Raw genomic sequence first — 17,592 nt, 5'->3', positions numbered from 1 at the left:
CTCCCGGCTGCCGCTGATCTCCCAGACTGTCTTCCTCTGTCAGATTGTTCTCTTCTCTCAGCTTCCCTCAAACTCTGTCTCTTCCGTCCAGCTCTCTCAGGCTATGGCCAATTCAGGCCCAACTACGGGTCCGACTGTTTTTCCTTGACTGTCTTCAGGTCTTGACTGTTCTCACTGACTCTGTCCACTGACTGTGTCCACTGACTGTCTCCCCTTGACTGTTCTCTTCTCTCAGCTTCCCTCAAACTCTCCCAGCCTGTCCTTCCGTCAGGCTTCCTACCAGACTCTGTCCACCTCGACTTTTCACCAACTCTGACTGTCCTCAAGTCTTGACTGTCCCCCCTGACTGTCTCCACTCACTGTGTCCAAAAACTCTTTTTCCTGCCCTTTTGTTACTTTTCTCCCCTCTCCTTCTGACTCCTCCTTCTTTTGATTTCTGTCCTCTGATTGGGTTCTCTATTTTCAGAGGGGGTGAGAAGGTCCAATGATCTTCGACGAAAGTCCTACCTTTCATCTTTAAAAGTTTCTTCTTTGAAGAAAGCCGGCTTCTGGCGGCTTACTTTATGTTTCCCGAGGTTTTTAGAGAGGCCCGTGTGAGATAAGGGGTGTTTATTTGTTATCCATTACGGCGGCTATTTCTCCGTACTTTCTAATGTCTAAACTGGCCACGTGAAAGATAAGGGCTGTTTGTTTGTTTAACTCTGCCTAGACGGTTAACGGTTCCCTGAGGGTGCACACCCTCTGTTATCTATATATCTTTGTACATATCTTTAGATCTGTTGCCGACGGATTTTTGCCTAGGTCCGGCGGTATCTTTGGCATGCCGACAAAAGAAATTATTTTAAGTTAAAAAACTCCAGCTGGTGCCTCTCATACATATCAATACATAGGATTTCTTTTTCGTATTAAAATTCTAAACAAAATCACATTAGTTATTATTTCTAGGGATTGAAAAAAGTTGTGAAACTCAAAAAATGATCAAAACAGATTAAATATTTATAAAATATCGCTGTTGTAAATTTCGAAATATAGTTCTTTCACAAAAATTCATTTAAATTTGTTCCCTAAATAGATTTATGGCACTATCTAGGGATGGTGAGAAATTAATATTTTTCTTCATTGTGTGTAACACTTCACCTTTGCTGCTATCTTCCTTCCTAGCGTAACTATTTAAATATAATATATAAGGAAGATGGTTCTGGTGCCGTCAAATAGTAAATAAACTATGTATTGAGAGTCAACGTTTTGCCCCACTTTGTAGGGCTTCTTCAGAGCTCAAAAGAAAACACCGACAGCTAATATTATGTAACAAAGTAAGAGAATAAATAACATGAAATAAAAGTACACTTAGGTATGAAAATTTGTAAAATGAACAACGTAAATTAAAGAAAATAAAAATAAAATATACAGTGAAAAGAATAAATAAACAATAAATGTAAAAAAGGAATTAAAGCGAAATGATGACAAATAAAGTAAATAAAAGAGAAATATAAAAATACAGTACACACTAAAAGACGGAAAATAAGAATAAATTAAAAACATGAAATAAAAATATACTAAGATATTGCTAAAAATAATTTAAAATATATGTATATTTAGATAAAACTGAACAAATTAAATTAATGTACAGTAAATTTATTCTTTTTTTACATATTTTAAATATTTTGTAGCTTAACTTAGTTAACTTTTATTTCATGTTATCCATTCTCTTACTGGGTTAAATTATTTTGATCGTTTGTATTTTTTTTTTTAGCTTTGGTGAAGCGCTGCTAAGTGGGACGAAACGTTGACTCAAAATAAATAGTTTATTTACTATTTGAGTTATTTTGACCGCACCCTGACCATCTTCCTTTTATGTAATACACACGGTCAACCAACTATCTTCCTGTAAAGATCTAAGTTTCCAATTTAGATTATTACAACATTTACTAGACAAACGGTCTAAACTTCCAATCCATTTCAAAACACTGATCTACATGACTATTATAAGCCCTATCTGGACATATGGAATTTAGCTCTGGGACTCCACTAAGCTAACGAATTCCACCTGAATCCAATCCTTACAGTCCAAAATCCTTAATGCTCCTTACTTTGTCACAAATCAAGGGATCCATCAGGACCTTAATGTCCCATATGTTACCGATTTGACCAGAACTAGATAACATTCCTTCCATGATTAACTTCCCAAACACTCAAACCAACTCGTCTCTAGCCTGGCTTCTCCTTCATTACCTAACCATCCTCCTAAGCGTCTGAAAAGAAGATGGCCTCGAGATCTTCTCTAAAAATCTTTTTGGAACTCTAAATGGGTTGATTCTGCACATGTTTTTATCATGCCATTATATCACTTAAAGCAAATTTACTTGATGTGTATATATTTATACAATTGTAAACAGCAATTTTCCAATTTCAACTCAGGCTTATTAAAATTTATTTTTCTCTAAAAAAGCAAAATAGCTAAATTAAATAAATAGTACCTGATCCTAACCCTTCCATAACATGAGAGAAGAAGGCGAAAAGTTTTTGTTTTTGCACGTATATTTAGAAAACAATACGTCATATAGAAGCAAATTCTCTGTCAAAAATGTAATCGTTAATTGACTTTAGATATGGCTATATGAATGGTTTTTGTGATATGATTTTTGATATATTAGGTATAAGTAATTGAGAATATCCAGAAAATTGATTTTTATTCATTTATTTTTTTTGTATACTTTATTTTCAACTTCCTACCTTTTAATTTACAAAAAAATCGACAGAAATGAAGTTAAAACGTCATAAAGTCAAAACTATATATTTATTTATCTTTAACAAGTCAAAATATTACTTGGGTGATTATCATTAATCTGCTCTATTTATTATAATATACAATTATATTTCATGGAAAAATTCTTGGAAGAGTTAATTTCATGTTTGACAGGGAATCAAGAAAACATGATCAAGAGATTTATTTGATAATTCCTTCGAATGATAACAATATTTACTTGATATTATATCATAGTGATGAATTTATGAAAATAATTTGAGAAAACTCAAGTTCAAGACTCGACACGAGTCAATACTTTAAGATGTAAAATATGGAAAGGTTATGGGCTCCTTTCAGCATTATTAATAATTGTTTGATTTATAGCTAATTGTCATAGATGAGGCAGAAACTATTTTTTAGTGTTAGATATTGATATTAGTTTGTGTGGGTGTGTTAAATTAAACTCTCTCGAAACTTCGCTTCCCTGACATTTTGCTTTGTATAAAGTGTCAAGCTGCCACAAAATCTTGCTGCTTTTGATAATAACACTCTAATGCCTCGTTGACTCGTATGCAGTAATTGTGTCTTTTGATAATCAATCAAATGCTAATATAGCGAATGCTTACGTACAAAATATATTTAAAAAAACAAAAAAAAAAAACAACGTACTTCGCTTTCCTGGGAGTGCTGGACCGCTGCGACGAGAATTAAAAACTGATGGGATGAGGCAACCAGATCTTCCTCTAATGATGGAGTTGGTTCGAACAATAGACAAAGAGACCCTTCTAAATGCATTGAGAGACCAATACAGCCAAGAATTAGAGGGAAAGCGATGGAGTGGTGTTGAAGAAAGCACTAGTGTCCCGAAGGAACTCTCAAGAGAATACGTTGCTTTTTAAGGATATTCACCGGACATAATATGACAGATAACCCTGGGTCGTCTGTAGATGAGATAGTTATTATTATTTATTTATTTATCACCCTACCCTGTTTATTAGGCAATACGGGTGTTCGCACCAATATGTACGACTCATTGCTGCATATGACAAACATTTACATAGCTGTGCACACAGCTATTGTTATTGCTATTGCTACAAAATAAATTATGAGAGAGTTGAGGCGTAGATCTTTGCTGCCTCGGAAGTGCAGCGACGCCGGTTGGAAGCCTGCTGAAGGGTCGACTTTTATTTCTGGAGGGTCCCACGAAATGAAAACTTGACTTCCTTATGGTTAGTCTAGGGTGGTAGTCTGTAGATAAACCTTCTCTCGTATGTCAGAAATGACCAGGAATGGGGTAAAAAAAAGATAACTCAATCTGTTCTGTATATATCATTGGAGCATATGAGGGGAGAACATTTTAATGCAAATCCTGCATCATATGAAATAAAATGTGCTTTCGCTATTTATGATAACGCTATGCTATAAGTAAAACATAAGACTTAACTTAAGAAAAGAAAATGATGTTTAATTACAAAATTAGGGAGAGAAATACTTTATTCGTCTATGCTGCCTAAAAACATCAGGTTGCAATATCACACAGCATACTTATCAATCCGTAATCGGGCATATATAAATTACATATAATTACATGGTATAATAAGATATAAAGAAAAAAATGTTTTTCCCCACAGGTTTCCATTCACAATCAATTTCGGTCTATACACCAAATACAAACATTCAATTCATTCCTTTTTTTCTTTCCCACTTCTGCTCCTCCAATTTCACCACTTCATAATTCTTTAATTCACCCGATCAACAAATTCGCTCTCCGGAATTCACCCTTCTAGATCCTCTTCAGTGACCCGCTAAACAAATTCACTATTAGATGGCAATGTGAGATCAGACCATCATTTATAGTCACAGCAGTAGATCAGTTTAATAAAAAAGATATAATATTTAAAGAATTGCATATTAAAAAAATCTTTAAACGACTTATGTAACACCTACATGTAATGTTATGTAACTCCTTATGGGAGAACAATAACTGGCCAGATGACTACCTATTACAACATACCAAACAGTAGTCAAAAACAAAACAAAGTCGAACCCAAACAACATAATCCTCTTGACTTGCAGTTATCATTTTCTGACTGCTGAATTAAAATGATGCTTTGATTATAAAAATTAAAAATTAACGTCCTTAACACAAGAGGAGCGACAATTATAATTGGTTGCTAGTTTATACATGGCTGATCAAACATGCATTGTCCAGGAATAAGAAATAAAAAATCTTAGTATTAAAAAAATAGTTTTATATATTGCATATAATCTATTTACTTACATGGAATGTAGAAGGAATAATAGGAATATAGATGAGATATAATGAATCTTCATGTCAGCTTTCTACGCGGTACTAGAGCGTCGTCATTATATCCACGTATGAGTTTTAACTCTATCTCCCGAAGCTGGATCGGATTTAGGTTTGTGTGTTGTAAAGATAAAATACTTATTTTGAAATAGAACAGTTTTATTTCTTTATCTCTAGTTTTAGGAAGTATTAAAATAAATACCCCTCTAATAACAGTCTTATTTTAATGTAAACGACAAACAGGCTTATCGCATTATAATTTTTCAATTACAAATGAATTTATATTTTTTACTTATTAACGAAATCATTCATTTTAATTATATTATTTCAAAAATTTTTGAGACAAGGTAATTATTTATTAAATAAATCAAAAATTAGTATCCAATTCTGTCTCAACACTTAATTTTTTCATTAGTCCAACGTTTCGGCCTTTTTAGCCATCTTCAAGGACATCTAAATATTTAACAGCTTATATTATATCTTCATTTTTAAACATTTACAACATCATTATTCACTATATAATATAACATACCTTCAATACAAAACTCCTCCTCACATTAATTTACAATTTCTATTGCAGGCTATTCTGCCCAGGTCATTTTCTTTATTCTAAGTTCAAAAGCTATTCCAACAGTCAATTATTAAAAAGTCATATTTATTATTAATAAGGTTACTAAGCTTAAGTCTAGTTACCTATTTATTTAAAATTTAAAAACATTAACATTTATTTTTCTCTATAAGATTATCAACAGTATAAAATACACCACCATATAACAAACCATTTATATCCTCCCACTCACACAGGTCTGCCTTGTTTTAAAATTAATATATTTTTTTAAAATTTTAAATTGGATTTTTTTTTCAATTTGGTATTTATTCTAATTCTCAAAATTCCATTATTAAATTTAATTGTAACTAGTAACAATTTTCTCTATTATTTTTATAAATTTATTTTGCTTAAAATCTCTGCATAATGTTGGTTTAAATTCTTAGTATCTGTTTTAATATTAACTGTGTAATTGATGTTTTCTGATATATAAATTGATTCAAGTATTTTTCTTTTGTATAAATTGTTTTCTTTATGTAAAATTATGGTGTTATCAAAATCAAAATTATGTTGATTTTTGGCTGTATGCTGTACAAGTGCTGTTTTATTTGGATCCTTTTCTTTATTTCTTGCATCATTTTTGTGTTGATATATTATATATATATATATATGTCATGAAAAAATAAAGTGTTGAGACAGAATTGGATACTAATTTTTGATTTATTTAATAAAGAAATCATTCATTTTATTTATAAATTGGTTTAAACATATATTACCTATAATATAAGTTTGGTATAGGACATAGTAAAATGGTATCATTTTTACTTTCACTTATTCATATATGGATTATATATTTTGTGGGAAAGGTGTTAGTGCAATTATGCATAATTTCAAAATCGATCTTCCGACGGACATACACCGTTAATACTTGCTATTCGCACCTTGAGAAACCCCAAATACGTATTTTCTTTGCAATAAAAAAATATAAAATTTTGCTTATAAAATATGTAAAAATTTGCGCCTTACAGGCGTATGTCAAGGTTTTATGATTCGTGAATCTCATCAGATTTTTATTTACCAGTTTACTAACGAGTTTTAAGTAAAAAGTTTGAAATAATTATTTAATAAAACGCAATTTATGATGCAAATTAATTTTTTCATAGTTCGACGTAAAAAAAAATCTACCTTTTTGATAAAAAATATTAGCTATGATTTAGTCAAGAAATCATTTGTCTTTTAATTATTTTTTAATCATTTTACTTCCGTTTTTTTTAACATTTTCTCATGACGTATAGCATTCTTGAAATTATTCAAAAATTAGTTAGGAATTAGTCGGTTACTCATATATGTGAAATCTAGAATATTTTCGGTAGACCATTCTACTATTAGCCACTTAAAACAAGAGGAAAAGTAAGAAAGGACTGTCATAAACTGTCATGCATGGAAACATTTGAATGAGACTGAAAAGAGAAGATAAAAACCATAATCTTTTTAATTAAAAAATAATGCTCAGGAGAGCAAACATGTTCATTATATATTCACAATTAAGCTGCATAATTTTGTCATTACTATAAAATTTTTAAAAAGGTGAAAATAATAATATCCTGAACATATACATTCACTGTTTTAAAGACTATTTTTTAAATACAACCGTGACTTATCCTTTGTAAGTACTAAGGGTTTATTAAGTTTCATCATGTAACTACGCATCGAACCGCAGCTTTGGGTAGATCTTTCCTCATCCGATCCTCTTCTCTATGGAATTCTATTCCTTCCTTTATTCGTAGTTCTAAGACCCTTCCAATCTTCAAATCCCGTATCTTCGACTATCTTCTGTCCACCCAATTCTGAATGAATAACAATTGAAAGTTGCAAAAAAGCTTTATATATTTTATGTCTTAGATCTTCTTTTATAATTGTAGATATGTACACTAGCAGAAATTATATCTGTTCATTTATTACTTTTTAGTTTAATTGTATTTGATTTTTTATCATTTTTTTCTCCTTTTATTTACTATCAGAAGTCATCTAATGTTTTATGATATGACAAGTGGTTTCATTTTTTTTTTTATCATTATTTTATATATTATGTTAATTATGGTTGTTTGATTGTATATTTTTTGATTCACTGTATTATTTTATTGTACAACATCTTGCAATTTCATCTCTATTTTGTACTTTACTCTAAGGTTCTAAAACCTAATTTTGACGCCAGTAAATTATTCTAAAGGGATCATTCCCAGAATAAATAAAGATTATTATTATTATTATTATTATTTTTTGGAAATTTATTCTCGATTTTTAATTCAATCTCCTTTCTCCAGGTCTCTTCTTCCTGTACCTTTTTTTCTTTTCGTAAGGATCTAGAGCTAGTTCCTGTAGGACTTGCTATCCCTTTTATGACCGAAGGGGGATGCACTAAAAATGCATGATGAGTATGATACTCAACGTTACATATTATGCTTGTATGGAAATTTGAAAACTGGGAAATGATATTTCTGACAAACTCAGCATTTTTCTTTTTAGGATGAAGCATTAAACCAAATATGAAACTTGAAACTCAATCAAAAATGACGTAGTCGTTGTAGAGGCTAATACCAATTTATATTCTTTTGAAAGCAATCTCGTCTCGATCAATTTATGTTCCATGTTTTAGATTTATTTGCATGCATAAGGGAAAATGATTTTACCTGCCATATGGCAAAGGAAGGGCACCATTATATATCAATGTATGTACATGTATGGTATGTACATGTATATATCAATATTGTAATCAATATATTTTCAATAAAAGAGGTCAGAAAAAAAATGATTTTACCGTAAGAGGCGTTAAAATCAAAATAACAATAATTTAAAATAGAAATTAACCATTAAAACATCAACGTTGATAATCAAATAATTCTAGTGAATATGAATAATAATTTAGGATAAAATAGTTTGTGGTCATTAACATAATTTATTGTTACGGAAACCACTGATAGAGACAGTAAATGGAAAAAAAACATCCAATTCTATCAAGTTAATAGAATTAATAAAATGTATAACTTTTAAGTTTAAGGAATTTAACTTTTATGTGCACTAAATTACCATATTATTGTGTTTAATTACAGTCATAAGAGACATTGTAAATTTACAAATGATTTTAGAGCTGTTTTTGTACGAAAAAAAGTTATCAATCTTCTTCATGACGATCAAAGAAAAATTCAATTCAGCTTAAAAAAAAAATATTCTTTCCAGTCTTTGGACTGGATATTATAATAGTCCATAGAATAATAACGTCATGTATTATATGACTAAAAAACAGTATATTTCATAAAAATTTTACAAAACGAATAATAATATTTTTTAAATGGAGTTATGAAGTAAAATTTTGTATTTCCTAAAATTAAGTTTATGATAATGCAAATTATTTATATTTATTACTGTATAATTTTTTTTATTAATTATTAAATTATTCTTCATTTATAACGCAAAAAATTTGAAAGACGAAGGCTGTTTTTGTTTTTATAATGAAGTTAAATTTAGAAATTCGTAAAATTATACAAATTATTTTTCTTAATTACAACCAGATTGGTGCCAAATTATAAAATTGTACTACTCGTTGCTCAAATTGTATTTTTGTTTAGATTGTATTTTTTTTCAATATATTGTAATAAATATATAATACAATATATTTAATTGTGCTTATATTTTCTTTCTAACTGTTCAGGCCTTACGTTTTTAATTTGCTGAGAGAGTAAAATCAAATATTACATCGTGATTTTTTTTTGTGTGTGATGATGAGAGCGAGTTGAAGGTATCCTCTTTTTCTGCATTCTGGTAATGCATTTTAAGATGGGAAATTTGATTATTGGGGAAGCGGTAGTCTGTCTGTTGGTGATGGGTCTCACCAGGTATGTTGATTCAAATAATTTATATACTTGTACTCAGTATAGTCTGAATCTGTTTGTGTGTGTCTACCCTCTTTGTGGCCGTCCTGTCGGTGTCAGTGTCTTAAATAATGGGTACGTACAGTACTGCAGGCTGTCAAAAAATTTTATGTGTACCTCGATATAAATTCTGTCACCGTCGGTAGTTCGAATAACGTATGTTTCACTATACGTTTTAGTATACTGCTCTGAAACTGTTGCAGCCTCTTGGCCGTTTCATGATGATTTTTTTTCATAATGATTACTAAAAACCTATTTTTTATAAAATAAAAAAATTTTCAATTCGCTGAGAGAGTAAAAAAAAATAATACACGGTTATCACTGAAAACATTTTTATATAATAGAGAAATATTATTTGTATGTTTACATTACTTATTATTATATTTTCCTTTTTTAATAATCTAAAAATTATACGACGCAAAGGGTTTTTTAATTATTTTATTCCTTTGGAAGGAAAATTCGTTAAAGGAATAATGTATTTTTTTCCTGTTCTTTATTGAGGTGGGAAATAAAATTAAGTATTTCGTAAAATTAGTAAAATTTAGTTTCAAAAGAAATGTTTTCTTATTATTTTTTATTTTTTTTATTTTTATGTTAACAATGTTATAGAGCTTCATAATGGTGGTTGTCTTGTGTTCCCTATTTACATATTTAATAACAGTCACAAACACTTTGCTTTTCTCACACCTAAGTTTTATATACATATATATTTTTATATATAATTTCGTGTGATTCCACTGTACCATTAATAAATAACGATTTTTTTCAATATCTGCTTATTAAATAGATCGATTGAATCTTTTAGTCGTTTGAAATATTTTTTTACAATCTTTATTTTTAATTTATACATCCTTATCTCTTAAAATTTACATCCTTTGAAGGTAATATCTAACGTTTTCTTATTCTTTGGAATCTGCACCATTCTGTGTGTCAGTGACATCCGGCTGATAATCTTTTCGTTTCCTGCTTTGAAGAAGTATTTTAGTAGAAGGAATTCATTATCTTTTAGCCTTAAGATTTTTAAAAAGATTGTATTCATAAGATCATTTCAGTCTTAAATTAAGAATCTATTTTAGTTAGAAATCTTATTTTAAATTTTTCAACTATTTATCAATGCAATTACTATATCCCGGGTTTTGTGTAATTTCTCCTTTTTGTTTTTGAGAATTTTTTTCTCCAGAAATGAGTTAAACCTCGACGAAAATTCGAATCATGACAAGGGAATTTTGTTAAGACTAGGTAGATGGACATTTTTATGTTTTTTGGTACGAAATTATTTTTTGTTCACTTTTTCTAGTTTTAACTATTAAATTATTTATTAAATAAATCAAAAAATTGTATCCTTTTTTGTCTCAACACTTTTTATTTTTCACCAGTCCAACGTTTCGGCCATTTTAGCCATCCTCAAGGACATCTTCAATTATAATTTTTTCTTCACATGAAATTTAGAGTTACTTTTGCAGGCTATTCTGCCCAGGTCATTCTTGAATTATAAGTTAAAAGCCTACTTTTAAAATTTAAAATCATAAATATTTAATTCTTCTTATATAAGATTATCCACACAAATTCACTACCATATAACCTATGGTTATATGGTTTAATGTGAGGAAGAAATTATAATTGAAGATGGCTAAAATGGCCGAAACGTTGAACTGGTGAAAAATAAAAAGTTTTGAGTCAAAAAAGGATACAAGTTTTTGATTTATTTAATAAATAATTACCTTGTCTCAAGAAATTGAAATAATATAATTATATTAAATTATTGTTTCATTTAAAAATTTGTTAATTTAAAAAGCTATATCGGTCACTAGTTCTTGGTTAAACTGGTAATTGGCATCATGTGTGGTGGAAAAGTGATTAATTGCTAGTGTAGGCTTGGGCCTCAAAGCTACCTAAAAATCAGTTGCTCTATAACTCATTTGAGAATAACTGGCCAAATACGACTCTCCAGTAAATATGCAATTACTCTAAATGTCAGTCCACACAAATATACTTTGGACCCACAGAAGCTTTGTCCAGCTTGTGATGGAACGGCCCTGGAGGATAGTTTCCAGTTTTTAACAAATATCCCCGCGTATCATAGGAATCGAATCCGATACATGCCGAAGCTAAGCCATTTTACAATATTAGCCAAAATCAGTTGTATGAATTTCAATCTTTACCTGCAGGATTGGATCTTAAACTGTTTTTGATATATGTAACGCAAAACCTTTTGCTTATGTAAAATTATTACAATTGATTATCTATTTCATGTATTTCACAGGCTAACTTTATTTGTACGGAGGTTGCCCCATAAACAAATAAATTATTATTATTATTATTATTATTATAGTGTGGGATTTTAGGATCCTTAAAAAGATATAGGGCTCTCCAAAGTGGTGTTTCATGATTTGAATGAAAATATATCTACTTGTAAAATCAATAGATGAACTGTCCCAAAATGACCATTCCTTGATTAATCAATCATTTTACGACATAGAAAAAAAATTGAAATAATGTTTATATTATTATCGGACAATTTGGAAATTCAATCATATATGTTTTAATTAATGAAGATATAGAATTAATTATTAATTTTAGTTATTTTTGATCTGTGTACTAACGGAAAAAAAATACCTAGCCGCCATGTTGGTTTCATATGTGATGTCATAAACAAACAAAATCATTGCTCCCATTAAGCAGAGAATTAACACTAAAACACATTTTAACCGTATGCCAAGCATACGACGCCATCAAACCTTTGTATGAATTACCAGAAAATGGCAATTAAGACAAAATTCGTAAATTAAGATAATAAGGACTATTAAAAATTTCGGATATAAAGGAAAGAAAATATAATAAAAGTTTCGAAATCATAATGATTCCGAAGTGGTTGATGCCTTAAAATAATAATAAAAAAACTAACAACTTTCAATTCACACTTCCTAGCTGTTTTTAGATTATTAAGTATTTTAATGTTAAAAACAATAATGGAATACGTTCCAGAAGGTTTCGTGAAGGCAGAAAGTAACAAATTTGCCTAGAATTGATGATTTAATGTTAGCAACATTTTTTGCTACAAACCTGGATTTTGTTCTGCGGATATGGAAAAGTTATCTGTGTATATAAATAGTAGTTTATTTCTAATTGGAAGTTTTAATGTCAAGTTCAAACTTTATATTTTAATGTTTTCCTTAAAAAAGTTTTTTATATTAACTATGCCTAGAAATCATTAATTGAAAAATTGACAAAGTTAATTAAATTTGATATTTACTCCTTAATTTTTAGAACAGTAAATATATTTTGGGATCCTTAATATTTACCTCATGAGTCTGAACAGAACAAAGAAAGAAGCACGAATTTCTCGAGAACAGTTTGATGGTCTTTCAATATAAACATGCCAAATTATTGGAAATAAAATACTACAACTTCTAATCTTTTCGGATTTGCGATTAAATGAACAGTTTTACAGATAATTACAATTATGAGCGAAATCCCTATTAACTTCAAGATATAGTAGCGTTTAAGGAGTGTGAACTAATCCCCAACATTCAGCATCATTTTTGCTAAGGAGCGTAGGGTGATAGCACCTACCTGATAGGATGGCTATAGGTTTCCAACCTATTCTAGCCATAGTAGGAAAGAAAAGATTCATACTTTGGGTCCATCTTAGAATTGATTTCAATCTTCCCGGACCGGATTCCAACCAGCGCACAGTGGGGAAAGCGGAGGATTTGGACTATCAAAAGTCGAAATATCAAAGTTAATTTAAGATATTAATTCCTTTGTCAATACAAACTTGAATATTTTTCCGAATGTAAACAACAAAACGAGTAGCCTTCAATATTTTATCTTGTATTAAATATTACCGAATTGAATAAATATTAATATAAAATTAATACTGTTCATTACTCAGCTGTTTATAGAGATTACAAGAAGTTTCATTATATTTAGAACTTTAAGTCATATAAAACCCCCGTCAGCTCTAATATGACGCATACTTTCGAACAAATAAATACTACACGTTAGTTATAATTGAACAGTGGTATTCATGATGTGTTGAGTGTAAAAAGTTTTTACATGTTAAATGTTGTATAAATTTAAATTCCATGTTATATATCATATTTGAAGGAGCTCATAGAAGATTTTCTGGATAATTTGTTTTGTAACCTTACAATATTATGAAATGATAAAATCTTCAACAGCTTTTTCGCATTATCTTTCCTCCACGTCATTTGTTCCTTTGTTTTTTTTTCATCTATTTATTATTATTTGTATCCATTACTTTATCAGAATTTAGAAACATCCAAAACAAAAATAACACGAACTACGAACAAGTAGCCTATTAAAACAATTGACAAAATGGTGTGGAATTCGAGTCTGTTGCGTTACTTCAATCTCCATGTAGCAAATTACTCTCAACCATGTTAAATGATATATCGCTATAGCGTGCTAAAAGAAGAGAAAATGCTCCATTTAACTCACTTTAACCTGTTAAACTAAAGATCGTGAATACTTCTGTTATAAAAATAAATATATTCAGTGATAACTGTCATTTCATCATTCCAAAACTGAAAAAGTTAATATGTAGAGTTATGCGGGGTATACTACCCTTCTGGACACAACACCTAGGAACTTGATACTTGTTTTATCAAATGAAGCAAATTTTATATTGATCTCAAGATGAAAGTTATAAGCAGTGTCATAAAGTTTATGTTATGAGTTCCTACAATTTGTAACAACTACTTCTAAATATATATTCCTGTGTTTATTTTAGTTCAGTTTCATTACAACCTAAATATATATATATATATATTCCAAATTAACTTTTTAGTCATTAAAAAATATTATGATATGCTACTTTCTAGACCCACCAATACGTTGTATTAATATGACTGAGAACATTCATATCACAGGTTTTCTGTTATAAATTAAAAAAAATCAATTAAGTTTCGAACTTGTATGTTGGGTTACATAGGTGAGAAAAATAATGATGGCTAAAAATATTTTTATTTAACTTCTAAAATAGTCATCTCGAAGCAATATCTTAAAGTATGTGATTGGTTTGCAGAATTTTTACAATTTTTTCTGGTTGCTTGAGGGGGTAGTAGATGTTATTTCTTCAGAATGTTCTTCATAATCCTCATCTAAATGAAATTTTTTTCCCTGAAAAATATTAAAAATGAATTAAACGTTATTGAATAAAAGAGAATATTTCTAATTGTATTCTTTAAATATATATTCTCGAGACTCCACAAGATTTTTTTTTTATTCTTAACTTTTTCTGGGATGTAGTACAGATCAGATTTATAAAAATCTAACGTCAATAGATATTGCCTAAGGGAGAAAAATAATAAGATTTATATTTAAAAATGTTTATATAATAAAAGAGGCTTGTTCCAACAACCACTTTTGACTGTCAAAAAATGGCTAAAGCGTGTGCAGTACAGTTTTTCATTTCCAAACTTTCTTTTGAAGCATAACTAAATTTTTCTAATTTTACAAAATACTTAATTTTATTTCCTATTTAAGTAAAGAAAATTAAAAAAAAATACATTATTCCTTAATTTTACGAATTTTCCTTCCAAACTCATAAAAAAAAACACTCTTCATGTTTTATAAGTTTTACATCTTGAATAAAGAAAAATATACAAATAATATATAAATACCATCTCTCTATTATAGAAAAAATTAAGATCACCCTGTATTATTTTTTTTTTTACTCTCTCAGTGAATTGAAAAGTTAGAAAATAAAAGGAAGCGCGATGTATTTATATTTATTACACTATATTGAAAAAAAAAATCTGAACTACAGGATACATGTAAATTACAGTTATACAATTTAAACAACGAGTAGTAAAATTAAATGAAGAGTTTTTCTTCTTTCCCTTCCTCCTCAGTGCTTCTCAGCGTGTAGGGAACTCAATCCAAGGAATCCATCTGTCCCGGTCCCTTGCCAATGCCATCATGGAATCCAACAGCTTTCCTCTTTTCTTTCCTAGTCTAGCAACATTATCCAACCACGACATCCTTGGCCTTCCTCTACGTTTTTTGCCGATTGGTCTAGCTTCGAAGATTTAGCGTAGTCCACGAACTTCATCCGTTCGGCATATATGTCCGAACCATTGCAACTGAAGAATTTCAGTTAGTGTTTTCACTTCTAGCTCTCCTCTTATTCTGGTATTCCTGAAGTGTTCCCATCGTGTTCGGCCGGCTACTTTTCTTCTTCATTTCTGAGGCGGTGGTTCAGTTCCTCAATTTGTTGAGAAGAACCCAGCTCACAGCTTCCCTATTGTAGGATGGGAAGGTAAATAGCATTACGCGAGGTATTACTTTTCTCTCAATTTCTCGTTTCCCAATAACAGTATTGGTAATAATCTGGTAACAAATGTTGTTTGCTTTTTTAATCCTATTAGATATTTCTCGTTGAATTTTACCATCTCTGCTAATAACTGTACGTTGGTAAGTGTAATCTTTTGCGGCCTCTATGATTTATCTTCTGCAAGTGAAATCTAAATTTTTATAATACAATAAGAAAAATATTTGACTCTCAGTTCAACTATTAGCACTTTCACAATTTGCCAAAATAAGAACTAAATACAACAAAACAGCTAATTTAATGGAGATTGTTGTTAATGAACAAAACAGAACATTACCTTTACTGTGATTGTATAGTCGACCGTTTTAAGGGTAAACTGAACCCACAACGACACTTGTGGTGAAATAAATAAATCCGTTTTGAAAAAAAAAACGCTGTTATCAAATGTTTGTTATTCTTACTCCTACTCCTACCCATTGGTAGCTATCTAATGACATTTTTAAATTGGGAGGTCTCATGGCTTTCTTCTTTTCAAGCTCCTCAAAGAATCATAAGGAATAGGAAAGGGAGAACCATTTAGTATATCACTACCGCCTCGACAGAAGTTTTAATGAGATTTGTAGGGTTTTATTTTAATCCTCAAGTTTTGATACCATTCCTCAACGCTTGTAACGTGGGAATAGAGACAATCATTTCTACGGTTGAGTGTCATCAAAGTCGATTATACAAAAGTATTCTGATAGAAAAACAGGTTTTGTAACTTTTTTACAGAAAAGACTTTCTACAAAATCTTAGTCGCAAAGTTCCACGGATTTAATATATTTTCTTTTCGAAATATAAATTGCACCAGTCAAACAAAAACATAACTTAAAATACCAATTTTAAAATTTTTCTAGCTCCATAATCATTAAATGGACCCTTATATGGTATGAAAATTACTAATGCCCCCGAATAATCCATGATGTTACCTTAAAAACAATTCAATACTGAAAATTTCTATATATATTTAATTTTTTTGGTCAATTTAAATTCTGAAAATTAAAAATCGACTGTGCACTTACAACATTGATACAGAAGACGTTGATGTGTGCTAGTACTTCTGCGTTGTATTTCAACTGAACATCGGCACATAGTTCAACTCTTTGCTCGTTATCGCATTCGATCATTTTCGTGATGAATTTGCCGCAAACACCGATGATGCCGGCCCGGTAACAGAAGGCAGGCAGTTTCGCCACTATAACATGGAAGAATAGATTATCTGGTTGTAATATTAAATAGTTTGGATTTATTCATTTAAATTTTCTGTCTGTTATGTACATGATACTTCGTCTGAAAGCATCGTAATGTTGTTTACTGTTATGTCAAAATCTATGGCCAACCCTTGGGAGTTGTTGGCTGGGTAGACCAAACGCAAGTTGTCGCAAACTGAAAATATAAAAAATATTAATGATTTTCAGAATTAAAACACCTTAGAAGATTGCCTTAAAATATTTTACTGGATATAGGTTATTGTGATGTAAGTATAAATCAAAACACAATAATTGAGGGATTGCTAACAATGAATCCATTATTAAAAAAGAACATTGTACAATCACTTACAACATCAAACACGTGATTACGTAACAATTTCTACAAAGAACACCATAGACCTTTTTTTATATAGAAATACAAATACGATTATTATTCTAGTAAGGTTTTGTTGGTATGTTGTTAATATTTAATTAAAAAAAAAAAAAAAATATTTTCCCATTCTACTAGATATCT

General features: G+C 29.9%; 2 protein-coding genes across 5 annotated transcripts in view; both read right to left on the bottom strand.

Moving 5' to 3' along the window:
• LOC106692977 (uncharacterized) overlaps positions 1-5,179 on the bottom strand; it is a 22,328-nt gene extending 17,149 nt beyond the window's left edge. For both annotated transcript variants that reach the window (XM_014439272.2, XM_014439273.2), the window contains exon 1: positions 5,028-5,179. In XM_014439272.2, the coding sequence (XP_014294758.1) occupies positions 5,028-5,080 (53 nt within the window). In that variant the 5' untranslated portion in view covers positions 5,081-5,179. The remainder of the gene's footprint in view (positions 1-5,027) is intronic.
• Positions 5,180-14,500: 9,321 nt separating this feature from the next.
• LOC106692999 (uncharacterized) overlaps positions 14,501-17,592 on the bottom strand; it is a 10,350-nt gene continuing 7,258 nt past the window's right edge. For 2 of the 3 annotated variants that reach the window (XM_024360512.2, XM_014439296.2), the window contains exons 6-8: positions 17,146-17,253; positions 16,890-17,062; positions 14,501-14,675 (exon numbers count right to left, since the gene is read on the bottom strand). In XM_024360512.2, coding sequence (XP_024216280.1) covers positions 14,586-14,675; positions 16,890-17,062; positions 17,146-17,253 — 371 coding nt within the window. In that variant the 3' untranslated portion in view covers positions 14,501-14,585. The remainder of the gene's footprint in view (positions 14,676-16,889; positions 17,063-17,145; positions 17,254-17,592) is intronic. The other variant, XM_014439297.2, reaches the window with a different exon arrangement.

This window comes from Halyomorpha halys, unplaced genomic scaffold (genome assembly GCF_000696795.3).
Source record: "Halyomorpha halys isolate HHAL.00 unplaced genomic scaffold, Hhal_1.1 Scaffold82.1, whole genome shotgun sequence".
NCBI lineage: Eukaryota > Metazoa > Arthropoda > Insecta > Hemiptera > Pentatomidae > Halyomorpha > Halyomorpha halys.
This window is presented reverse-complemented; position numbering and strand designations above follow the sequence as displayed.